Genomic DNA, 27,389 nt, shown 5'->3' with positions numbered 1-27,389 from the left:
ACAAATTAAAATCGGAACTGGATTTGGCTGAGTGTGTGTTTGCTAATGACAGTAAACTGAAAAGTGTAGGTGTCATGGAGTTTTTCGTTCAGCTACAAACTATGGAATTGACTTTTCCTGAATTGTTGACGTTTCTAAGGATTATCTTAACACTTCCTGTGTCATCTGCATCTGCTGAACGCAGTTTCTCTGTTATGAAGCGCGTAAAGCAATATTTGAGATTTACAATGTCAGCGAAAAGACTTTCTAATCTTGCTCTCATATCAATTGAGAGGGAGTTAAGTGGAACACTTTTACAGGATCCATCTGGGGTAGTGGATCAGTTTCCGAATATTGGAAACCGTAGAATCAATCTTTAGTTACTGATTGCTCATAATATAAATACATATTTCTTTGGTTATAAATATTATTAGGTTTGCTTTTATTTTATTTCTAAAAAACAAAGTAATATTCCATTGTTAGGCTCTACTTTAATCACAAAATTAATATTTTCAACAGGACTTCTTTCTTCTAAGCTTTCGATCAGAATAAAACTCGCTTATAAACAATGGAAATCAAAAAATTATTTATTGTCATTCAGTGGTAAAAAAAATAACATAGCGTTTACTGTTTTAAATTGAGAAAAATGTTTTACATTTGTAAAAATATAATGTTAGGTTTATTTGAATTTATTTTGTGCAATAATTATTACATAGCACTACCTAGAATGTTAACTTTATTTTATGAATTTTCATTGAAACGTATTGCAAACATTACATATATCCAATATATCCAGTTTTGCACTATCTACTTTTAATACTTTATTATGTAATACGCTTTTATTAATTTATTGTGAGCTTGATACTCTTAAAACTGTCCAATGGTACTCCTTGCTTAGTTCAGTTCAATTTCAGTTACCTCCCTTACGGAGATTTATATAGAAGAAATCCCGGCCTTAGAGTCCTGTAGACTGCTTCACTAATGTTGTTTTAAATGAAAATTGTTTGAAATAAGGTTATGTATTAAGATGGCTCGTGCCAAAATAGCCGAATTAGCCTTTTTTAATTATAATTGTTTTTCACACTGTTAATGTAATAAGGAAGGATAAGCGGCGCATGAAGATATTGAAATTGAATAACAGTATATTAAAATTGTAACAATGAACAAAATTGTCAAAAATATTGAAATGTACATATTTCAAATTGAATACAAACTGGGAGCAAATCTCCCCAATACTAGTGTTTACAGCGCCATCTCTTATCCCGTACTCCTTGCTCCGAACTTTAAAAGGTGAAGAAAAAGAAGAAGAAGAAGAGTTACGTATCTCAGAATTTTCTACGATACGTCTGTCTACTGCTTGTGTGTAGTCATTATATGTGTTTTTGTGACTTTCAGCAGTTTTCTGCTAAAGTAGGTAATGTATAATACTTTTGAGCACCTATTAGTAATACTAATTTATTGGTGTTTGTTAATGAAAGCGCTAAACTGATTGATAGTGTGCTATGAATAAATTAATAATTTAATCATTATTAATTTATTCATTATATTAACCTTAGTAAACAGAGTTTGTGATTATTGTTGATTTCATGAATACAAATGTACAAAGATAAAGTAAGTGCAAAGAGAAGAAAAATGCAAATAATAATAAAAATATTTTTAATTTTATTATTATTATTATTTTTTGGATTCACTTGAGGAGACGGTTCTACCAAATATAAAATTTAACGAACCTAACCTAACCTGAAAATTTAAGAAATTTATCAGAATTTAGTAGAAACATCTGCCCGAGCAATACCATTTTTGGCATTTATTCCGAAGTTGGGCGTCCGCTTTCGCCACGTTTTTTCGCTGTTATCTCCTTTCCAGACTTTCTGCAATTTCTTATTAGTTTCATTAATCCGTGCTCTTCACAAACTTTTAAAAGATCTTGCTCGTTATCAACGTATTGCTTCACAAATGTTAAAAATGTTAGTTCATTGCCCTTGTACATTCGCCATGTTGATAACATAAATGCTCGTTTCTTTCCCACAATGCAACTGTTCGGTTACCTTGCGCCAAGTAGTTCCCTCCGCTCGCCGTATAGTCCCATGTTTATAACCGCTTATATGTAACAAATAAACAGATTTTTCGAGAATCTTATACATTATCAAGCACACAAACGATCAAATTATCCATATCTTTCCTGTAAATTTTAAAAATTTTGCAAGGTAACCTAACAATTGCATTGTGTGAAAGAAACTAGCATTTATGTTACCAACATGGCGAATGTACAAGGGCAATGAACTAGCAGTTTTAACATTTGTGAAGGAATACATTGATAACGAGCAAAATCTTTTAAAAGTTTGTGAAAAGCACGGATTAATGAACCTAATAACAAATTGCAGAAAGTGTGAAAAGGAGATACCAGTAAAAAAAACTTGACGAAAGCGGACGCCCAACTTCGGAATATATGCCAAGTTTGCAATGTAAAGTTCATGGAATGCAATATAATTTACACATTACTGGTGTATTATACATGTGATATTTCATTGCATTATTGTGTTGATAGCTTCCGTTTGTTTTAACTTTCAATCTAAGATTCACATCTTAGGCCATTTGAATCTATGTTTGGGCCAAACTACACGGCACTTTACAGTTGCCGAATGGAATGGAATGGATTCACATCTTCGAATGATAAGTAGTTTTTCTTTTTTTTTTTTTAATCAAAATTATTAATTTAATCAAGCCAGAATTTTATGTTGCCTTCTACAGGTAACATAATGTTAAGATGTAAAATGAAAGCTGCAGATTGAGAATATCGGAACATAAAAGCGAAAAGTTGAGGGTAAATCCATTACGGAGAAGGCTGCAGGCTAAGGAAATCATTTAAGCCTCCATAAGGAAAGCAAAGCGCACACTATGAATTCCGACATATGTATGCACTTGTTTACGGTTTATTAAGACTTCAAATAGTGCCCGCCTGAATTTCCGTGCTGATCGCTTGCCTTTACTTTAGGATACTTACTAAGGTTTCTAGACATTTCAGTGGGTTACGAATCAGATATCCTCGCGCAAGCATACTTAACAACGTAGACAGTTTTTGTAGAAAAGAAATTCTTGCCGAGATTTCGTAATGTAATTAATTTAAGGACCTAGAGACTTAGGGTTTATTAAAATACTAGAACTCTGTTGTACTACAAATCATTTTACTTTTAAAAACTAAATTTACCAACAAAAATGGGTTTACTAGACAGCTCACTTCATCTCTGTTAGCGAACATGTTATGAACAAATTTGAAATGGAAATTCACAGCAAAAGAAATTACTATTCCTTAGATGTTGTCGCTGTATGCAACAAATTGTTTCGGTAATATTTACAGATAATATTGAATTGTTTCGATATTACTCCCCTAAAGTTGCACGAGAATAAGTATAGTCACTGCACGAAAGTAGCTATTAGGTGAAACAGCGTTAGTATCAAACAATTAGTATTTTGAAACAGCGTTACCATCTTGTACAGCGCAAAATTCTCATCTTTTACAAAGTACCGAGTAGAGATGCAAGGGCTCGGAAAAAATCGGCTGTTTTTTTCTGCTTCGCTTTTTTGCTTGGGGAAATTTTGAGCTTTTTTCAAAATTCTGCTTTAAATTGATAAAGTAGACTTTGTTTCGCTTCTCTATAAGACATAAACTCATTTAATTAGTGGTTGATGCCGATAATAATATAAAACCTCGAAAATAAACCATGAATTTCGAAAAGATATTTCAAACAATTTAAATTTTTAACATATTTGCATTATGAATTCCAAAGGATTAAACAATGTATATAATATGAATTTTTTAACCTCTTATATACAAAAGTAAGCAGGGTTGGCAAGAACCATGGTTGTTTTTGCAAAAGCCAAAACTCCTTTTCTGGGGGAGGGGTTAAACCAGCTTTTTGTTGTTGTTGTTGTTTGTTCGTTTAAACCGGGTTTTTGGGTTTAAGTATTTTGCTGTATGTATTTATATTACATGTTGACGGAAATAAGTTTGTTTCGCCTTGCTGTTATTATGCAACAACAGGGTTATGCTGGAAGGGGTCACAAGAAATCCGGTCAGTAAATTTCTTAAATTGGGAAACTCCTGCCTTACCCATCGGGAAAATCCGTCATTACTTTAAATGTAAAACAATAGTGGAAAAATCCTGTTATTGCTTTGCATGTAAAATTTAAGGTCAGTGTATCGTAATCAGTACGCTAAAACTGAGGTATTAAATTACAAATTTAGTATGTAGATATCATTGCAAGTCCAATCCAAGCTAATGTTGGAAGCTACGTAGGCAGTCGATAATTTTTTCCAATTTCTATCAATATATTTAAGCAACCCTGGCTTCTTTATAAAACAACAGGCATTCAGGCAAGCAGAAATATACAATTTGGTTTCGTTTCGTATGTTTAGGCTTAACATCCTTATGTAATACCGAGATTATCGAGGAGAAGACTTTCGCTTAAAGTGACATCCGAACCGCTACTTGGTTTGTTCGACCGAGAGTTGAACATGAGACATTTTGATTAAAAGGTAAAAAGGAGATAAAACTAATGCAGATGGTTTGATATTTGGAAACGTCACCATGAAGTTCACACGATTCACATTTTTCGTTCTTTTTATTTTTTTGGTTTGAACCATTATTTTAAAAACCAGCTGGTGTAAACCATCCAATCCTGAAAGTAAATAATTCTTTATTTAATAAAAATACACAAATAACTAGCAAAATTGTATGTAGTATTTTTACTTCAAAATATGCTATACCTTCTTTTTAAAACAAAATAAAATTAAAATTAAACATAAGAGAAATACTTACATTTATATGATACGCTTAAAGGTCGCATATCTAGAGCTTTGTTTTGGGTGGTTCTGTATATTCTTGAAATTCCACAGGCAAATTTTAGATAACCACCATCATGGTTTATCCAGTCTTCAAGGTTTCTGAATTTTTAACAACAATTCAACATATGAAGGGTATGAGGCAAGAACATGGTAACCCACAATTTTACTATTTTAAGAACTTAGAGCTTTTTCTGGTGCACAATTCATTTTCAAAGCCGGAAAGATGATTTTTCACGTAAAACTATACATGAAGTATTAAACGAAGCGGTATGCGTTGCTCTCTATCTGGTGCTGCATAACTCAGCATTGTTGGTTGCCATGTTCTTACCTCACACCCTTCATATCTTCACGGAACCCCACCCCCACTCCCAAAAAAACTACGGAATATATTTAAGTTAAGCCACACACAACTGCACAAAAAACATGACTGAGTGAACGAAATATCTATTAGTTATGCCTTTACTCACAAACTTTAAGCTTCTCTCAAATAAAAATTAGGACTTTATAGAAAAACTAAATATTAGAAAAAGAAACCCTTTCCGAAATTCTTTTCTAAGTCCGCCACTGATTCTCAGTGTAAAATGATCTTCAAGGTTGTATCCAGAAAATTATTCCTAAATCATTGCACAGCTACAGTATAACAGAAATGTAGAAGTACGGTTTGACGAATATATTGAAAAACACACACTTTGACGGATATATAGAAAAACATAAGTTTAACTTTTACGCTAGAATTTAGATTACTAAGCTCTTAGAAATAAAACACGGATGACAAACTGAAATGATCCAGAGAAGAAAAAAAATGTTGATAATTCAAAAGTTAAAATTAAGTTAAATAAACTCTAAAATTGTCCTCAAATACAACATTCTTTATGTTTGCTTTAATTCGTAAAACGTGTACCATATATCTTGGTGAATTCCAGAGCGAAATATGGCATTTAGGTCATGGAAATCTTATCTAACTACAGAGTATACCGTAAGAAAGCTATTTAGATAGAAAAATCATGAAAATGAAAAAAAGCCAAAATTTCCAAAATTCTCTTTTTTTCCCCAAAAAAGCCGGCTTTTTATGTGAAAAAACTATCAATTCAAAAAAGCCGGCTTTTTCGCATCTCTAGTACCGAATATCTCGGTAAGTACTTGACTTATCGATCTCAAATAACGTGACAATGTTCCTTATGACATACTGATTTGTACTATGAGTTTTAAACCATAGTGTACTAGGGACCTTTTCCAAGTTATTGCACTATTTCCAAACTAAACTTTTCTCTCTTCTGTTGTGGCAACACTGTTTAACTGATCCGTCTAAACTTGAAGTCATCTTAAAGAGTTCTTCCCAGTATTTAATTTAATGTGCACAAATAGTTACTACTTCATTGTGTTAAAGGCGTTTAAATTTGACACATGTTGAACGTTATTTCTCAGAAAGTATGCAACACTGATCTGCGAGTGTCATCTCTTTCGTCTTTGTTTTCATTGCTGATTCGAATTATGAAATTAAATTTAGGTCATTCCATTTAAAGAAAACATAACTTTATATTGGGTTGGCAACACTGTTCACCTGGTGATATTACCCAATATATGGATAGATGTCCCCCTTCCTATAGTTGCTTTGTGTAAAGTTTCGCTTCTCTCCCTCTCTTGGTTCCTCTGTTATAAAGGTGGGACATTAAAGCGTACTGATAAAATATCAAATTAGTAATTTCAAGTGATATTGCTGGAATAATTATTATTTTAATAAAAGCACGTATTTAATTACAATAAATAAAGAAGTGCTTATTTTTTTCTTACCTTTCTAGCTTAGAATGTGATGAAAACAATTACCAATAACTGTCAAGTCCACATGTTTTAAACATGGAAAAGTCACACGAAGGAGTGTTGCGAGAGTGGGAGCCACTGACTCATCTTCTCCAACAAATTCCAGCAAAAGCTCAAAGAGGCATATTTACTCAAGATCTTAATATAACATGTGTAGATGCAGTGCCGGAATTCATAGCTGTAGGAACAAATCTTGGATTGGTATATTGGTACAATCGAAAAAAGAAGGAACTTCAAAGACTGAGATGTGAGGTATGTTTAGTGTTATAGTTGTCAATAATAGCTATCAAATCAATAAGTTCATACAGTAATAAAAATTTTGATTATAGTAGCTATTATAATACGCCACAAATATATTTATAACTACAAATCCTGTAATTATTTTGTAAGATTTTTATAACATTTTATAAGATTTTTGTAAACGTACTTTTATTTACCACGTCTTATACTTAATGCATTATTAACTGTACTGTTACAGTGTCCAGTTACACCTTCCTCTGCTGATCTGGGAAACTACCATAGAGTTAACATTATAAGAGCATCTTTACGAAGTACCTGATAGAGGTGAAAAAACTATCAGTAACTACTAAGAAATTTCATGTCTCTCACTTAAAAATATGCGTAAATTTTCACTCAAAACACTTTTAAAAAGAGAGAAATTAAATACAAGGAGGTTACATTACTATATCAAATTGCTTGACCTCACCATTGTTTACCGTATACACAGAAAAGTACGTGATGAAATTCCAAGAAGTAAGATGAGTTACATGTGAGTTGCCAAGATCTGTTGAGGAAGGTGTCAGGGAAAACCATAATAATGCAGTAAATATTAGAGGTAGCAGATAAAAGAGTACGTTTAAAAATTATTATAAACATGCGTGAATTCGAACCCTTAAATAGTAACTTTTATAACGTCTTAAATAATTCATAGACCAGAATAACGTAGATAAGTGCTTTTTAGTAGCTCTCTTGAATGTTTTAGAATGTTATAATCCCTGTTAGTATTACTATAACAATGCGTAAGTTACAGTAATACTATAACAGTTAATAATAACTATAACAAGAAATAATGTAATTATATTCTGTGTACTATGATTTTATTATTAGTAAATAGATGAGTAACATGCCTTCATTAAAATGAGATTTCTAAACTATGCTATGCATAAGTAGAGAAGTCTTATAGAACGCCTATGTCCGTCTGTTGACAGGTATCAGGCAAAAACGGCAACAGATATTAGAAAGCGGTTTTTGGAATCAATTCAATATCCTAAGATTAGGTTTATTTCATACGTTAATCCTATATTCAGACCGATAGTGGTAAAATTAAGTATTTCCAGCTTCAGCGTTGATCGCCATAGAGCAGAAATGATAATATATAAGGACGCTTTTTTTTGTAATTAATTTAGAGTCTCAAGTAAAGATATTCCACCTTTATATCTCTACTAATACCGTAAGTGGTAGAAATTTGCTATTATTAATTTCACTATTAATCTCCATGGAGCAGGAACGATAAGAGATAGTGACAAGCGATATTTGGAATCGATTCAGTGTTCCAAAAATTAGTTTTGTTTCGACGTTTATTTCTCCATTCAAACTAAAAGTGATGGAAATCTATAATTTCCGATTTCAAGACTGGTCGCCTTAGTGAGAGAACGGTAATAGATAGCGACAAGGCGTGTTTTTATATGAATTCAGAATCGCAAGAATATGTTCAATCTCTTAACTTTATTCCTCTATTGCAGCCAGAAGTAGTAGACATCCAATACGATTTCCGGTTTCAGTATTAATCTGCATAGAGTAAAACCAATAAAAGGTAGCTAGTAATGGTGTTCTGATATGAATTGAGCATCCGAGGAACAGGTTTTATCTTTGATCTTATCTCTCTGTTGCAAGCAGAAGTTATAGATGTACTGCTTTCAGTATTAAATTCGCATAGTTTGGAAGTCTACTGTAGTTTCACACCGTAAAACGAACTCACTTGCCTAATGCAAATTATGTGCCAGTGACATATTGTAGGCTTTGCATTTCTTAATTTCTAACATCAGATTCAATTAGCTGACCTGTTTAATGCAATTCTAGTTTTTAATTCTAGATTAAACTATCATAAACGACATTTAATAAATGTAATAATGTTAATTTTTTTTCTAGAACACTTCTTCATCAATTACATGTGTAAAAATTATATCAACTGTTGATTATATGGTTGCTGCAGGAAATGATCAGGGAACAATAACGATTTTCCAAATTCCTAAAGTACCCTCAGAGCTGATTCCAGAATGCATAAGAGAACAGGAAAATAAGCAGGTATTTTCTGTAATTTCTACCTAGATATAGATATACTACTAAACTTTTCGTGTACTTTCAGTCGTGTATAATTTCATTCTCAAAGCACAGATTATTAATATTTCTAAATAAATCCATTGAGAGTACGTAAGTTATCTTTTTAGCGGTTCACATTTTTCTATGCTTAATTTTATTTATTATTATTGTGTTGGTAAATATTACTGTAACATTGACTAAGTAACAATTTACGAATGTAGGACATAGAAATACAAAACTCTAGTAATAGAACTTTGGGACATGGTTGCTTAGTGGTAGAAAGTCTTTCCGTTTTACGCTCCACGCATTATGCCTGTAGGCTAAAGGAGACAACTGAATAATGAAAGAGAATGAGAATGTAAGAGGAAACAGAGCCATGAGAAAACCCGTGAAAAAGATGTTTACCATCACAAATTCACATAACAGAAATCAAATCAGGAACCCCTTATGCAGTTCTGGTCAAAAGAAGTGGGACTGCCTTCTAGAGACTAAGTCTGTAAAAATGACCCTAGATCCTCATGAATCCCTTTTAGGTCTGTTTTTTTCTGCATTTTTGCGTCAGTCACGGATGGAAATTGAACGATAATATTGCAGTATGCATATGATAATTTCGTTGCAGGCAAACAAAATAGCTACAATACAGAAAATTATGGCAATTTTAAGTCAGAGATATGATACATTATGAAATTATATATATTTTAAATCTAGAATGATTAAATAAGTGATGGAAGTAGCGAAAATATCGTAAATAGAGACTACAGTGATTAACCATCTGTTTCACTCGATTTGCTAATTGTTCCATTGCCAAAAAAGTGTCCCCAAAACATACCTTTGTCTAGTTACCTTCCTTGGAGCCAAAACTGAGGAGTGATATATGAAAAACCCCTTGAAGTCAGCAGGGTAAAAGCAAGTATATTTAAAAACATCCTGCTGTTTTCTGGTGTGTGATTGATCCAACCCGTCTTTTCCATAGGAGGTTGAGAGTGAACTGACATTTCAGGAAACAAAGTAAAATCACATTTACTTGCAATGTCAGTATTGCAGCCTAACAGAAAATAAACCGAAGCCTGAATAAAATTTTGCTGCGGATAAGACAAGTTAATTGTCTTTCTTTCTTTAGGCTTTTAAACTATATTTTTGTCAGGGAAACAGATAAAGACTTGTGGAATTTATTTTCTGTAATCCTTCATACTCCGTAATTAGTATTCAAAATAGACAGACACGATGAGAAGAATCTTTGAAATTATGAATCTTTACCATGCATACAATGATTTATTTTTTACTTCTGTCTCTGATGCGTGAGGTTCCTGCACTTTGTGGCGGACAAATACCATGAGGGGAGTATCTCGGATCTCTTTCGTTTCCTCCCACTTTCCTCATTCTACCATTATCACCGTCTCTTTTAGCCTTGGTGCATAAACATGGGACGTTAAACTAAACAAAAATGGTTTATTTTTAAATCAGACAAGAAAAAACATTTAAAGCGAAATTCCATTGCAATTCTACGTTGTTTTTTTTTTTTTTTTTTTTTTTTTTTTTTTTTTTTTTTTTTTTTGCCAGGAAGAGAAATTGGAATATTTAAAATGCAATAATAATACTGATGTTTCATATTAAAATAATCCTTACGTCTTTTAAATTAACGAGGCAGAAGGAAAATTGTCCAACGACTGAAAGAAAATAGGATTCTTATAGCGGCATTTCTTATTAGAATTACTTTATTAGAAGTAGCTTATATTTATGTATATTTACGTCAACTCCCACTTAATAAGGATCCCACTCGCGCTAATGAAAACAAATAAGGCATTTTGCACATTGCTTGTCATTCCTTTGCTTTTCTTGAGGCAGACCAATATTAAACTAAAATTCAAAATTGCATTTATGTTTTATTTAACAGCTACCTTTATTTGTTTGTCTCAGACCGATGTAGCTACATCATAGTTTCTTTATATTGCGTCCAACCCTGGGACCGTCCGAACTTAACATTTTAACATTCTTTTTCTGCCATGAAACTATTTTAGACACAATTGTTCAGTATTGTAATAACACTATCATAACATGAATTTGCATGTATATGAAGAAAGAAAAAAAAAACTGAAAATGAACGCTTTAGAAAACGCGAAGTGCATACTTCATTCAGATCCTTCTGCATGAATAGCTAGAAGAGAAAAACGCTCAGTGGTAAAGTAATCGAGTGATGCGTGGAAAGTACAAAATTGATGAGGCTCAAGATCGGTGATATGAACCCTCCCAACATTTTTTTTTTTTTTTTTTTTTGGACATTTTCGATTTTTTCTTTCTCGCAATCCGTACTCATTCTGCACAAAGTACTTTCCATTTCGTGCAGCTCACTGAACCCTCCACAACGTTATATTATATTCTAAACTTCCACCTCCCAGCTCCTTCATTCCTGTGTAAGTTGTAACGAGCGAAGCGATAGCAAGGTGATATGGATAAAGTTGTTAACTGACGAATGAAAAAACACGCTAGATCACAAAGAATGTCTGCAAAAGACGGAAAAAAATTGTTTATGATTACTTCTATTGTTAAACTTTGTAGCTATATTTTAAAATATTTTATTTATTTGAAAAGGTATTATATAAAACTCATAAATGTATTTAAATAAAATCATATTCTATGAAAAGTGATGTAAAAGAATAAGCTTTTAAACGATTGAGGTGTATTTTAGTTTGACATTTTTAATTATTACATACGTATACACAATATACACATACGTATTACACATTCATATATAGTTTTAGCATTTTGTCTTGCAAACGATAAGATAAATAACATATCTAACAAGCACTTGTGTCCTTGAAGTTTTATAAGGAAATTAACTAAAATACTCGTTCTTTGCACGTGTAAAATAGGTTTTTGGAAAATATTTGAACTCCTTTACCCATTAAAATATACATTTCACTGAAAGTGTAATTATAAAAGCCTATAAGATACTCTATTTTTGGCGTATATTTCGAACTCTCCTACCCCCATTAGGATACGTTTCTTAATGACACAAGAGAAAAACCTTGAGGCAGAAGTTATATTCCGAGAATCATTTCAAACAGGTAAGCCATTTACCGTGCTGCGATCACAAACAACAGACAACGTCTATACCAATGTAGTGAAGAAAGTGGAAATTGCTACAACCACTTTCTTAAAACCGGAATTTTGGGAAATGCTGATTGCGTGTCTGCTTATGTGTAATGAAGAATTTATATACATATTTCATTTTAACTTGAGAAACTCATGATGATATGCACTATTTATTCATCAATTTTAAACCCCATATCCCTGTATGATGCGTCGTCTAATTAAAGTAGTTATTGTAATCTAGCTCGAGGTAGAAGCTATGTATGTTTCGAAATTGATTTGAACGTTTTCAGTCATTTTCCCGTGATGCGATGACAAACAACAGATAACATTACTTTCAATACGGAAGGAAAAGTAATATTTCTTTCCTCTTAAAAACGAATTTAGAAAACGCTGGGACACGTGTCCACTTATTTTTAATGACAGGTTTCATCTCCCTAACTTTATTGATTTATGTGATACTCTATTGTAGGTAAAATATTTTAATCACCTTTCCACCTTTACCTTCCTTAGCATACACATTTTAGAAATAATCTTTTATTCATTGGCCTCGTAATAAAAAGAGGTTCCTGTCCAAAGGACACGTTTCTATATATACAAGATAAGTATTTACAATCAATTATTATTATTTATTACTACAAGAGTACAATGTTTTTATTCATGTTGTTTTTCAACATAATCACCCTGCTTTTAAATGCACCTGGTCCATCGTTACACAAGCTTTCCCATACCCTCTGCAATAAAGGTTTTTAGTTGCGCAGCAAGCCACTAATGCACCTTTCCTTCATCTGTTAAACGGAGCTGAATCGAGTGCCTCTGAGAGCGTTTTTAAGTGGACCAAACCGATTCGACAGGGCGAGATCGGGACTATATGCAGGATGCTTCAACACCTCGAATCACTGTGTCTGAAGAGTTTGAGCGGTGTGGGCGGCGTTATGTGGACGTGTAATTTAATACCAAGTTTTTGGTTTAGAAGTAGACACTGGTTGATATGTTGATGAGAATTTAGCGCTCCTTGCAGAAGTGAGGTTATGTAGCGTGGACCAACAGCTTAACATGGGTTCCGAACCACATGAACTCCCACCGATAATTGAAGCCCGGCTTGTTCGGGTTGAAACTAATGTTGTATTGTACTTGATATTGGGAAGCAGTGATGAAAGTGGTTACGAATTTCGTGACCTGGAAATAGTCAGAACCGTGAGCCGGTATGATTTAAGCAGACCCAGAAACGACGAAACAGCGTCATACACATGGAGAATTTGTATGAGGCTGTTAATCTAATTCTACCCCTTCCTCTAGTGTAGTGGCTAGCGCGTGCATCTTTGCTGCACGTAGTTCCGGGTGCGATTCCCGATGAGAAATCAGTAAACGTTTACTTTCATAATCATCCCTTTCCTTTAGGCTAAAAGACATAACCGTGGGTCGTTAAACCATTTTTTCACTTATATTCGTTTTATTTTTTAAATGCAAGTCTAACAAACACAATTCTGCTCTCTCCCCTCTCTTCTCATTAAACCTGTAGTTTTCTTTCTCTTTTGATGTCTGCGTATGTATGTGTCAAACAATTGCACTGAAAGGTAGCTTCAATGTCTATAAGAATATAAATGCGTGAAAATTGCATGAAAGATAAGCTATATGTTTCTCATATAAAGAATCGTCAAAATTTAAGCAGGAATCCGTAAAACGTGTTATGTAGAGTATGCGAGATACCATTGAGCTCAAACATTGGGTTTGTTGTTATTATTATTATTATTATTAATTTATATTTTATTTATTTATTTATTTATTGCGTAGTTTATATCCAAAGCTTCTACATTATTTTTCAGTATGGAAAGACTAATAAACATGAAATTACGTTTGAAATTGTCAATACGTAATACATTAAGAAATATCACTCTCCGAATGAAACACGTAAACATTCGAGCTAGATTAGAGGAAATCATTAATGCTATTAAGTGCTGTAGAGCCAATATTTAGATTACTTCTGGACCATCGAACCTGTTCGGCTTGCTAGATTTGTCTGGGTCACCAGGTTTGTCCGAGTGATATCGGATATGAAAGGTAAGATCAAAACCATTGTGACGTGGAAAAGTCATGACCAAAGTGACCCAAGATGCAACAGTAAGAAATAATTATTCTTAAGGAATAAAAGTATACGATATCAGTAGCAGAGAAACTTTTGCAAGATTAGTAATCTAAACATGATATTGTGTGTATTGAGTTTAAGTTTCCTTTTTATCAGAAGCACTTTTTCAGTTAGATGCTAATGCTAAATTATTAGATGAACAATTTTTAGTATTGAAAATGTGTTAAGGAAAATTTTCAGCTAAAACTAGGACAATTGTGAAAAAAGTATGGGAAAAAAGTTTTAAATATTATGCAGTAAACAGTCTGGTGCCAATGGTTTGCAAAGTGTTGACAAAATAATGGCTAGAGAGGAAAGAAAATCTCTTGAGAAATGAAACTGAACCATGTGTCAGCGTTCAAGAGATGACATTCAACATAAGATAAATCTTACGTACTAAATTCACAGCTTGACTGTTGGTAACATGGAAAATGTTATTATGTATTGTTCACAAAATTAAATATAACTCATTTTTTATATCAAGAAATAACTTATGCATACAAGAACAACACCAATACTATTAAGAAATATCGATTGGTGTTATTCTAATTTTTTAACGACCGGTTTTATATATATATATATATCGGCAATTCTGAGCATTTCTGAGATTAAGAAATAAACGCTTATACCTTGTTCTGAGAGATCATATGTTTAACTCTGTAACTGTAGGAATTTCTAAAAACAAAGGTAGTTAAACTAAAATTTACTTGTTTCTAGGTATAACTGGGTAAAGTTTATTGTTATGTCTAAGATATAACAAACAGTTCTGCAAACTCGAAATATTTTAACAACCGGTTCTAGCGAACCGGCTGAGTAGCACCACTGACAGTATCTATATTATACAAATGAAAAAGACTTCGTCTATCATAACGAGAAACGGCTCAACCGTTTGAAAGGAATTTTTAAATATAATTAATATATACCTTGAACTGGGTTGTTATTAGGTTTTCATTAAAATGCATATCTTAAGGGAGAAGAGGAGTCCAAAATGTATGCCAAAAGTAGTTTCTCACATTAGGAAGATGAAACTTTGTATATAAATTTCGTATTAAAAGCAAGTAGGCATGTGTCCAAGCGTTTTTAAAAATTCCGCTTTTAAAGGGAGAAGAGGAGAATCTCTCTTTTACTGTTACTCAATATTGAAGAGTAGCATCGAGGTCATATGTCTCGTCATCGCAGCAAAGCAAATGAACTGCCTGAAGTGTCTTTTAACGTAGCGAATTTAGCAGTTGGTTTCAGTCGGGTTTTTATCATATTACATTCATTAACATTTATCATAAGGAAAAGACGGGTTTAAAACGTATGCCAAAGAAAGAGTGTCTCACGAGCACATTAAGTTAGAGAGGTGAAACTTGGAATATAAAGACCTTATAATAATAATAAATAAGAATAAATAAATAAAAAAAAAAGATACCGTCTTCAAAAGTTTCGATTTTAAGGTGAAAAGAGGGCAATTTCCAAATACTTGTTCTATATATAAAAGTGACATCAGTGTTGTCTCTTCTTATCATCACGAGGAAACCGTTTAAATTAAAATTTTGAACATGGTTAGTGCTTACTAGCAAGTTATTAGCTGGCGCCCGCTGGGAATTTGACCAGACACAATTTAAAGCCTTGTCAACTCAGCCTAACATTTTAAATGGAAGTGCACACGGGGAAGAAGTAATGAGGGTTTGGAGTTTAGCATGAAAACAAACTTTTTACAGGATTTCAACACATGTACATGTGATTAATAGATTACTCACCCAAGCTGCTCTGCTATTTATTACGCATCTCTAAATGCTGAGCTGCGTTGTAATTTTTGTTGACTGATTAGAGCCGCATCAAAATTTGTTTCTTATTGATTTTCAATGCTAAACTTCACATCAAACCTCCATAATTTTTCTCCGTGTGTACTCCCACCTGAAATTTTGTGTGTATTCAAAGTTGCCCATTCTCTAAACAGTGTCCATTTCTTAGTTATCTATAGCTGAGTTTTTTCGTTGCAATGCATATTTTAAGCGAGGAAAAGAGGATTAAAAATGTGTGCCGAACAATAGATATCTCACGAACCCTTCATCATAAGAAAACGCTACTCGGCATAGTTAAGCTCATTATTAAAAATGTGTGACACATGCTACCTGCTCATGAAAATTGTACCTCTGGGCAGTTGCTGCAATATCTTAATTTCCTATTTAGTAGTTATAAAATGGCCTAAGTGAGGAAACGTTTCAACTTAACAAAAAATTGGCTACTTACCAATGAATCCTCCTTGAAAAATTTAAATATTTTGACGTTTCGGAACTCACAGCTGGTTTCTTCCTCAGTGGCAAGGTAAAAAGGATTAAAACGGAAAGGAGATAAAAGGAGTAAAACCAGGAATACATACCACTATATAAAAGTAACGTACAGAAAGGATCCTGAAATGAACAGAGCAGAGTGAAAAAAGAATGAACTGCATAAAAAAAAAAAAAAGAGGTGTCCATGTTAGGCCACTGTTGCCAGATCCAAAGTATGCATCAGTGGCCTAACATAGACACCGCGTTTTTTTTTTTTTTTTTTTTGGATGCAGTTCATTCTTTTTTCATTCGGCTCTGTTCCTTTCTGTACGTTACTTTTATATAGTGGTATGTATTCCTGGTTTTACTCCTTTTATCTCCTTTCCGTTTTAATCCTTTTTACCTTGCAACTGAGGAAGGAACCAGCTGTGAATTCCGAAACGTCAAAATGTTTAAAAAAAATTTTCAAGGGAGGATTCATTGGTAAGTAGCCAATTTTTTGTTAATTTGGAATATCCCCCCATGCGCCCATGTAATTATAAACGTTTCAGCTGTTTAAAATATATGACTAAAAGTGTATTTGTATGTGTGAGTAGTAATTGGTTTCTTTACAAAAATAAATTAATGGCACCAACAGTAGTGAAAGATGATTCAATAAATAAATCGACAATGGTATCAATCTGATCCTTAACACCGCTTTCACAATCATTCATTCATTCAATGAAGTATTTTATCCATGGCTTAATTAGTGTCTGCAATGATCCCTAGAACTAGTGGCTCTCTAAGGTGACAGAGTTTTAACAAAAACGGGACGCATATAAATCGGGTAAGGTAGGACCTGTCAACTTCTTATTCCCATATTGCGTTGGGCTTCAACATTATCTTCAAGTTACAAAATGTGCGAGTTACAAGTGAGTGATTTAAATCTTTCAAACTGGTAGTGATGTTGATTTTGTAATGAACTTAATCAGCATACTCGTTAGCAAGAATTTTATGAGGAGTAAATATGTCTTCTTTAATTGTAAGCGGGAAGTTTAAATCTACTAAAGTAAATCATTTTATTTAGAAAAATAAGGTAACAAAATAAAACTTTTACTTTAAACATGAAAAAAGAACTTTTTAACTAATTAATTCTTGTTACACATAATCCTAGGAAATAACTGTTTTCTTCACTGACTTTTGCAGTGGTCTTTCTATTTCAAGGGGCGTTTGACGAATGTGTTACATGAACATTCACTATAACTTTTTAAAATATTATTTACAGCACCCACATCAATTCACTCAGCTCATTAATTACCTTTGCGTGTTGGCAGTATGCTATGATAAAATTCGAATTTTTTGAAGTGTTGTATTCATTTTAGTGGTGAGTCAGGAAAAACTTAATACATGCATAAACGCTAATGGGACATGTGTCACAGAACTCTATACAAATATAAAAGAAATAGAAAGCTTACTAAGAAGATGCATTCAACAGATACAACGTGTCAATAAAGAAGTACCTAAAACTAATCAAAGTTATGCCTGTGTTGCTGTCTGACTGCTGAGTACACAATATACTACAATGTCCCACTGTATAGAGTAGCATGATATTGTATTACCATGCTCTAATTATATTATTGTGTGATAAAAATAATAGAAGAACTTCAATAGAAACTCATTTCCAAAATTTAGGTGGAGAGATACACAATTAGTGGACTACATGCATCGTATGTTACTGCAATTGAATGGAGTTTGAATGGAATGAAACTGTTCAGTGGCGACAGTAATGGATTAGTGGTTCTTACGGAAATGGATTATCGCATGGTGAGTTTGTAATTATTTCTTCAGTTAAAGAATATTTAAATATAAACAGTGCAGAAAAAATTGCTACAATAACTACAACAGTAGGTGTTAACCACATTATTTCTTTGGAAAGATATTCTCATCTCTTTCAAAAGTAAATAAAACTGTTTGTGTTAATACAAAAGATTGTTTCAGGTTATGGTAAGGAAGTCGATTGTTAAGTAGCAGCACGGTGATCACACCTGAGGAATTCTTGCGATTAGTTCGAAAGTGCTGTTTGTTGTCTTGTAGGAAGCACGACTGTTGTGTGTTAAGTGAACGTATAACTCCGAAAATTACGACTGTTTAGGAGGGATATTTATCTCTTTCCGATATTAGCTACAGATATAGCCAAATAAGTAATTAGTGCATGACAAAAGGTTTCCGTTTGTCAATAAAAGGGATCTACACTGTTTAGAATTGCAACAAACCGAGCACTCCTGCTTATCTGGACCCTCTAGTATTGAACATTGCAAATATTGAAGGCCCGGGCGTACCCTTGATGTAATGCAAAAAAAAGTGCTTTTTTTGTTTGTTTGTTTGTTTTGTTTTAGGTGCGATATTTCCCAAAATCGTGTGAAAGAACAATAGCAAGAAACAGCTAAGATACTGCGTGTTTCAAATTATTGTTGCTTTTTTCAGAATTATGACAAATTTTGTCTTATTTGTGATTTTTAATTGGGAGTAGCAATTTAACTACTCGCCTAATGGGTGTTCTGCATCATGTTATAATTCTGGAACTACACTGAATACTCTGGATATATTTCTGAATACTACTCAATTCATTCTCATCGTCTCTAATTTTTGATTAGCGCACAAAATGTAAATTTGAAAAAGGAGTTTGGTTTTGTTGTACTAAACGTTACCAAGTAATGATACTGAAGCTTAGAAGTTCTCTCGCCAAGTTGGCTTTGCGATGGATGGACACCGTGTGTGTGTATTTTCTAAGAACTCTCCCGTTTTTTCTCACTTTCATTATTCTGCCATTTCATTCATTAGCATCCTCACCGTCTCCTGTAACCTCGATGCATAATTGTGAGACATTAAAGAAACAAACAAACAATAAATACATAAATAATTAAATAATAGTAATAATAAAACCGTGAAGTTGTGTGTGTGGAGTTAGTTATGTAATTCTAAATTCAAGCTTCTATAGTATAATTTTAGTATTGCGTTTTTACGGGGTAAATAAATAGGAAAATGTTGAATTTGTAATATTAAAAGAAATTAGAGCTTTGAGACTGTTACGTACTATGCATTATTTGTTCTAAGTAGTTCGGAAATATTGCTAGTTGAAAAAGATATGAACTTCTTTGCCAATGTGTGTAACTTTTACTAACATAATTTCTGTGATACTACTAACATAATTTTTGTGTTCTTTTGTAATATTTTCCCATGCCTTATTAAGACTTTCCATATATAAATGTAGACTATGTTCTTTAGTCAAAGTGTAAGGTGATTCATAGATATTTTTATTTATGTTTTGGATTTATTTAAAACCTAGATTTTGTTCGTTTTGTGTTTTCAGTAAAACAAATGATTGGAAGTCTTGAATTAGCATTTCTAACCCTCCGCATGTGTATTTCCTAATCCCCACTTTTTTCATGTATATGTCACGTAGACGTTTACAGGTAACTTCATAAATATCTTTGATATTTCTGTATCTGTAAAGTAACTTTCGATACAAGATAGACAGATTTTTTTATATTTATTAGTGGATTATTCTAATGGTGTTTTTCATTTTAAGCTGTAGATTCACGCTTCAAATAGCATCGGTGGTACAAAGGGACATTAAACTCCAACCAATCATTCGTTTTTACAGAATCCTTAATATATTTCATTTCTTTCTTAACATTTTGTTCTGAGGAGGCTAATTCATACAACTTCCTGTATGTATATACAGTATATATGACAAATCTTTAAATAATGACCGCCACTTCGAATAGAGAATTTGATCAAGTATCCATTAAGCTTCGTTGTGACGAGGTGTCCGTCCCAGTAGTGCATAGCCATGGGCTACGTAGTCAGCAGTTGCAGCATTAACACTAAGGGAATGCGCCGTTAACTTTGAGTGAAGATGCATCAAAACGAAAAACTTAAAAGTAATAAACCTTAAAACAATGTAAAAAATGTAAATATATAAGTAAAAGTGAAACTAAAATGCGTGGACTAGGAAATAAATGTTAATTTAACCTGCATCTGAAGTTTGGGGAAAATGTCAATGAAGTCAGCATTACAGCAGAAATTATCAAAAATAATAGTGCAGGTCAGATGAGGAAGAAGTTGCAGTTGTGACAACAGAGAAGGAATTTGAGCATAGTAATTCTGTTAGCACATTAGAAGTGTATTGTTGGCCAAGTAATACAAGTCATTATTCTAACTGCAAGTAAGGAACGTTTCATCCATTCCATAATCTCTTGGCCCATGTCATTATACTAAATCGTTACTATAGGCCAATATTCCGAGTTAAAAATCTTTTCCTTCAAAGTTAATAACAACAAACTTTGCTTTTATTGACACATTCAAATGTATCATGTTACTATTTGACTTGTCTTTTCCAGCATTTAAGTAAGTCCATGGAGCTACTTAATGAAAAATATGAAATTGTTCAGTTGTGCTATAGGCATCAAGTGCTACTTGTCTCCACTCTGTATCGCACTATACTCTGTCGCAGAGAACAGAACTGTAAAGTGGTTCAAGTTGGACAAAAAGAAAGAAAAACGTAAGTACGTTGAATCACATAAAGTTTGTAGAATTAAAGATTTGTAATAAATTTTACATCTTATAATCATTATCAATGATTGCTCTCTCTATCGTGTTCAGTAAAATTTGTTCATTTAACATTACGTCCTCTGCTGCTTTCATTGTTTGAAATATTTAATAATTATTAAGAGATTCCTTCTGTTAAGGTTGCCTTGTTTTATGTTACTAATGTACTAGTACAATGTGCTAATAGCTAATAATTTTTAACAACAACAACAAGAACAAAAAAGCGACCAAGAATGCTGTCATGTTGCTAAATCTGATGATATTTAGCTTCTCTTGTTTTGTTTTATTTCGTATCTCTTTCCTTTCTGTGTTAAGTGTTGGTCAGTTATTAGAGTTACGTTCTTTTATGTTGTGTAAAAGTGTTTTTGCTGTTCTATTGAGTAATTGGTTTTACACGTCTGCTTAGGCATTCTTTTTTATGATTTACTCATGCGATTGTCTTAGTGTTAATGTTCTGTTGAATGATACGAGACGTTGCAATGCAGAGGAGATAGTGGCAAGAGCATAAACATGGACTCCTGGCGATTAGAAGAGACCAATGTGATCCGATTAGTTGTTTCTCCTTGTTTCAAACAAAAGATCTGTTTATGTGTAGCAGGCCCTCAAAGAGACGTTTGCTCCACGATGTTATTTCCTACCATTGAACATTGCGGCATGTGTATGCTAGTTTGAGCCACAATTTCATAGTCTGTTATTACTGTCGCAGAACGAATTACTGCCAGTGATTATAAGTATATATTGGATATCCAGGTACATTTTGTAGTTAAACTGTTGTTTCCTAACAGTGATACTGTCTCGTAAGATGCAATATTCACAGGCAAACCTGTTCAGGTGTGGTTTAAGAAGCATCAGGATGAAATTCAGTACCTTCACTGGCCCGCTTAATTCCTCATTGAACCTTATTTGAGTATCCATGGTCAGTTTTAGACGAATGAATTGTACAGATTTGCCACTCCATCATCGCTGACGCAACTGAATGCTGCACTGAACAGTGATAATTTCGGAAGTTGCCCGGGAGGGAAATTCCTCCTCCCCTTGAAGCTACGAAATTCCCCCGGATCCGATTGAAATGAAATCTTTGAGTTTTACGTCCCACGGTTATGCCTGTTGGGCTAAAGGAGACGGTGATGATGGGTGATGAATGAAATGGTGAAATGAAGCAAATGGGAGGAAACGGAAGAACCCCGAGAAAACCCACGCACACGGTGTCTGTCCACCAGAAAGTTCACTTGGCGGGGGCTGGGATCGAACACGGGACCCTACGCACCAGAGGTGAAAGCTCTACCACTGAGTCACCGCGGACCCGGATCCAATCGAGTCAACATGGATTACTAGTATTGTCGCAGTACCTATTTCAACATTTGTGTATTGAAAGCCCTCGCCGGGGAAAATCTGAAATCATCATTGGTGCTGAAGAACGGTTAGTACTCTTGTTTGTAAATGAGTCATGAATTTTATGCCTCATTTTCACGACGAATAGAAATTATGCTACAGGCTAAATGTGATTCAACTTACGGTGTATTAACCAGAAATGTTGCATTTTCTTATCAACACCAAAAAGGCACACCAGGAACTCTTGCTAAAACACATCACATAATGGGGAGGAAAAAAGTAGGAGAAAACAAAAAAAAACAATTGAAAGAACAAAGAATTAAAGGGAAAATAATTGTATTTAATAATAAATAAAAAATATTTTAAAAAAATACTAAATAAGATGTGTTAGATAAAAGAGAATAAAAAGTGAGCCGCGGTGGCTCAGTGGTAGGCCACTCACTTTTGGTGCGTGAGGTCCCTAGTTCGATCCCAGCTCTCGCCCAGTGGATTTTGTGATGAACAAGCACCATGCGCATGGATTTTCTCGGGAATTTTGGATTTCCTCCCACTTTCTTTATTCCACCATTTCTTTCATTATCATCATCACAGTCTCCCTTTTCGTCAGGGCATATTCGTTGGACGTTAAACTTCAAAGAAGAAACAAGAAAAGAATAAAAAGTGTGTGAGACAAATACGTTAAATAATAATAATAATAATAGCAGTTTATATGTATATATGTGATTGCTTACCAGAAGTTAGTGAGGCATAATCACACAGCATAAAAAAGTACACTATAAGCGTTTCCGCTAAACGTTTCATTCAGTTGGAGGGAAAAGAAGTAGGAAGGAAAAAAAAAGTGTAGGACAACAAAGTACAGTAATTGTAAAGCGTTCTATGTGGATGCAATTTTCAAATACCAAGTTACAAAATACCAAATAGAGCTATACAGCTGAAAGTAGATAGTTTATTTGAACCAGGTAAATCTAATGGACATGTGGTCGATAAGAATACAAGAGGGTGAAGAAATAATATATAAACACGAAAATTTGTATCATATGAAAAAAAGTATTAAAAAATAAATTTTACAGGCTAATCAAGAAATTAACAAAAATAAATTAATAAATAGTAAAAGTTATAAGCAATAAAAAATGGGAGGTAATTCAAAATGAAAAGTATGGAGAAAGAATAATTGCAAAACAAAAAAGGCATACATAAAAAATACTGCATATATATGGGAAACAGAATGAGTGTAGTAAGTTAAAGTGTTCTAGATTGGTAAGACCAGGGAGGGGGAGAGGTTCACGGATGGAATGGTATTGACACTAATCTTCCCACCTCTTTCTGAGAGACGTGATAGAATGTGGAGAAAGGATTTTGAGGATACTTATGCGGAAATTGTGGTCAGATGTATAGTAGTGGATTATGTGTGCTTGAACAGGTAGACAAGAAATTTAGAATATCTAGGAGAGTTGATGATTGTTGATACGAATTGAAAGAGTTAGAATTTTGCAAATATACAGTGTATACATTTAAGAATGTGTTGTAAATGAAGATAGAAGAACCACAACTACTGGAATGCTGAAAGTGTATTGCAGCGTTTCCCAACCGGTGTGCCGCGAGGAAATGAAAACAATAATTATATAGGAACCAAATTGCAAGACAGGAAATATGTGTATTTACTATGAACCTCTACAATGGAAAAAATACTGTAATTGTAATGTATTATCGTACATATATTACTACTACATAGATTGTATTTCGAAAACATAATTTTATTAATGTTTAATGTGACGTATATTAACCATGTTAATAAATTATAAGTTTTACACTGTGTTACTTATCTGCACATTTTTAATGTTAAAAAAAAGTATATATTATCATTGTTATGACCATTATTTCTTCTTTATTGTTACAGGTTATTTCGTAACTTGAAATTTTAAAATCTCATTCTATCCTTTCGACAAAGCAAACACTCATACAAATTACCGCCATTCTGTTTTAAAAGTACAAGAAATTTGTTCATTCGTTTGTTATTTAGTGATCTTCCTTAGTGAAAGTTTGGATACAGTCTTCGAAAAAGAAAGTGTATTTTTAAAAGACTGAGTCCTATGTTTCATTGGAATTGTTTTCTATTTTTGAATTTGAATGAAAAATAAGCATAATGATTTACGATGGAGGAAAACCAGTGATCGAGCTTGATTCTCTGTAAGGAGGTGGTCAGTAATCATAGAAAAAAATACGACAGTATTTTCTATTTACAAATAATAATAATAATAATAATAATAATAATATCTATGAGTGTGCCGCGAGAATTCAAGTTAGACCCGTAGTGTTCCGCAAGTTGAAAAAGGTTGGGAAACGCTGGTGTACTATTTTCGCAATAAGTGTTTTAAGTAGCTAGCTGGTAGGACAAGTTTTACATCTGACTTTGTGACGTTCAGTGGAAGTGCCGTGTAGCATTTTGTTTCAATTTCTTGTAATGAAAGTATGAAAGTTCGGGAAACTTCTGTAAGCAATTTTAAAGCGAGCAAGGAAAGTCTTTTCGGTTTTTGGTGAGGTGGCGACCTTGGGAAAATCAGGATTTGTTAGTTTCTGTAGGGAAATGGACGCTAGGATGTCGTTGGGCAGGAAAGTTTGGAGTTGTTGGATGGAAGTGTCTTTAGTCGAAGAGTGCTGAAGGAAGGATCTGGGAATAATTGTTTAAGAACAATGTGTGGAACTGACACAAGTTGAATGACCAAGTCATCGGGTAATTAATTTTTTTGTGATAAGGGTGAGAGTGCTTCTCAGGTATGGCGTTACGTCAAGGAAGGTACTGCCCAATGAATTTAACCGAGCATTTCTTGTTTATTATAAAAGCTGTAAGAGTAGTTCCGAGTCTGGTTGACTGTGGATTCATATTAGAAAATTATCGTCATTGAATTGAATCCAGAGGAAAGATTGAAGTAGTGATGATTGGAGTATTTGTTGTTCAAGATTGATAGAGATAGGGGTCCACTCGAATGCCAATGGCAGTATCCTTGATTCTAAGAAGGTGGTTATTTTCAAATGTGAAATTGTTCATGGTTAGATCAGGCTATGAATCCAGGGACGTGGAAGAGTATGGAAGAAGGATTTTGAGAATACAAATTGCAGAAATCATTGCCAAAAGTACTGTCGTGATGATTTGTGTGTTCTTGAACATGTAGATAGGGAATTTAAGCATTGCAAAAGTATCGGTGATTGTTGATGCGGATCGACAGAGGAGTTAAGACTTTCGCCCACAGTAGGTAGCTAGACAGTGGATGTGTGTTGTAATGATGTAAATGAAGTGGAAGAGTGGCAACTGTTGAATTGGAAAGTATATGGAGTGTTCTGTATGGTGGGCTATTGGAAAGTCAAATTAATTTCGGTATACAGTATATTGCATAACTAGATTTCTGAATTTAGTTGCTGAAGGTGCAGCTTGCTTCAAGGGAGTAGTTCTCCAATTAAAGTGAATGTGAAGGGAGATCGTCAGAAAATACTTTCAAGATGGGTTCGGAAAGTGTTTTTCAGTTTTGGGATGGGGCGGTAAATGTGGGATAAGAGTGATTCTTGAGTGAGTACTGGTATTGTGTGAATTAAGATTCATAAATGAAAGAAATACACAATAATTTCCATTTGAAAAAAAATATTAAGAAACAAATATACTATCTTTAATTACAATATCATCTGCATAAATAGTAAATAATCAGCTTCCAAGAAAAAAAAATACTCATGAGTAATTGCGTTTACTCACGAATTAATTGTCAAGAAAATATTTTCTATCTTGATAAAATATTTTTAATCCATAAAAGAATAGACTGATATAGGCCCTTGGATTTCGAGAATTGAAATTCATCATGGATAACTTTATTTTCTAAGTTCGCAAATTCATTCGGTCCAAGAAGTCTTCGTAGAAATCCAAATAGTGAAATTCATAATTCGTCTCGAAAGAGATTGAGATGACAACTGATAACGCGTTCCCTTGTTGATAGATGTGAGATGTCATTTCAGATTTACAAGCCTAATTTTCTCTACTTATCCGCGAACAGCTAATTAGCGCCTGTAATGGGATTGTCGTTTCAATTCGAGCTCGTAGTCACTCCTAGGCTTCGTTCATGCTGATAATTGGGTCCAGAAACGAGTTTCCTTTCAAGTTTAGCGAGCGAAATTTTCACTTGAAAGAACCTAGTGTTTCTATTTTTAACAGCTCAGTTTAACATTCTATGATAATGCCTATTAGGTTAAGAGAGAAGGATGATTGAAGCAAGTGCATGATGATGGAAGAATGTAGGAGGAAAGGGAAATACCTCGAAACAACCCACTGAGACAATGTTGTTTACCACAAACTTACTTGGGCGGGGATCGAACCAGGAACCTCACACATCAAAGGTAAGCGCTCTACCACTGATTTCCCGTTTCCATTTTCGAACCTCTGTCAGATGATGAGGCATCTTTTGCATTTCTGCTACACGACTTACCAATCTTAATTCACGTGTGCCGTGCGTGTAAAATATCAGTATAGGGCGTTTCATTTCCACATCAACACTTGACAGCATCGTCGTTGTCTCTATGCACACAATGCACGAGCAACACTGAGTGCGCGGAATACTTCTTCATTTCCACTACGCGTGCTGAGAACAGCAATGTCCGTGGTTTATATGCAGTTTGGCGACAGTGGTGCCAGTACTTTCTTGCTTTGATTTTATTGTATTTATTTATTTTTTGAGCAAGGTGAGTATTAGGCAAAAAGCCAAACTTAAAGGTGTATAAAAGTGCATCTTGGTTTAATACGAATCTTTGGTGTAGTTACATTTTAATAATCAGATAAATGATTTAAATTGTTCTGTGTTATAGGTTAGTTCATAGGGTAGTAATTTATATTTACAATATTACAATATTAAAAATTACATAATGATATGTCTTGGAATAAGTATGACATCTTGTTATATTACATTTATTGGGAGTTTAAATGTTCATAAGCTATACAGATTTATTTTATTGTAATATTTTTACTATTCAATGTTGTGTGCACTTCATTTCCCAA

At 33.5% G+C, this 27,389-nt stretch overlaps 1 protein-coding gene across 2 annotated transcripts in view; it reads left to right on the top strand.

Annotated features, from left to right (window-relative positions):
• Positions 1-1,256: 1,256 nt before the first annotated feature.
• Positions 1,257-27,389, top strand: part of LOC145660571 (tectonin beta-propeller repeat-containing protein 2) — an 87,779-nt gene continuing 61,646 nt past the window's right edge. The window contains exons 1-5 of one of the 2 annotated variants that reach the window (XM_081725803.1): positions 1,257-1,389; positions 6,625-6,895; positions 8,792-8,947; positions 18,107-18,238; positions 20,818-20,978. In XM_081725803.1, coding sequence (XP_081581929.1) covers positions 6,680-6,895; positions 8,792-8,947; positions 18,107-18,238; positions 20,818-20,978 — 665 coding nt within the window. In that variant the 5' untranslated portion in view covers positions 1,257-1,389; positions 6,625-6,679. Of the gene's footprint in view, positions 1,394-6,624; positions 6,896-8,791; positions 8,948-18,106; positions 18,239-20,817; positions 20,979-27,389 lie in introns of both variants that reach the window. The other variant, XM_081725802.1, reaches the window with a different exon arrangement.

This window comes from Thermobia domestica, chromosome 9, assembly GCF_964235325.1.
Source record: "Thermobia domestica chromosome 9, izTheDome1.hap1.1, whole genome shotgun sequence".
NCBI classification, from domain to species: Eukaryota; Metazoa; Arthropoda; class Insecta; order Zygentoma; family Lepismatidae; genus Thermobia; species Thermobia domestica.
This window is presented reverse-complemented; position numbering and strand designations above follow the sequence as displayed.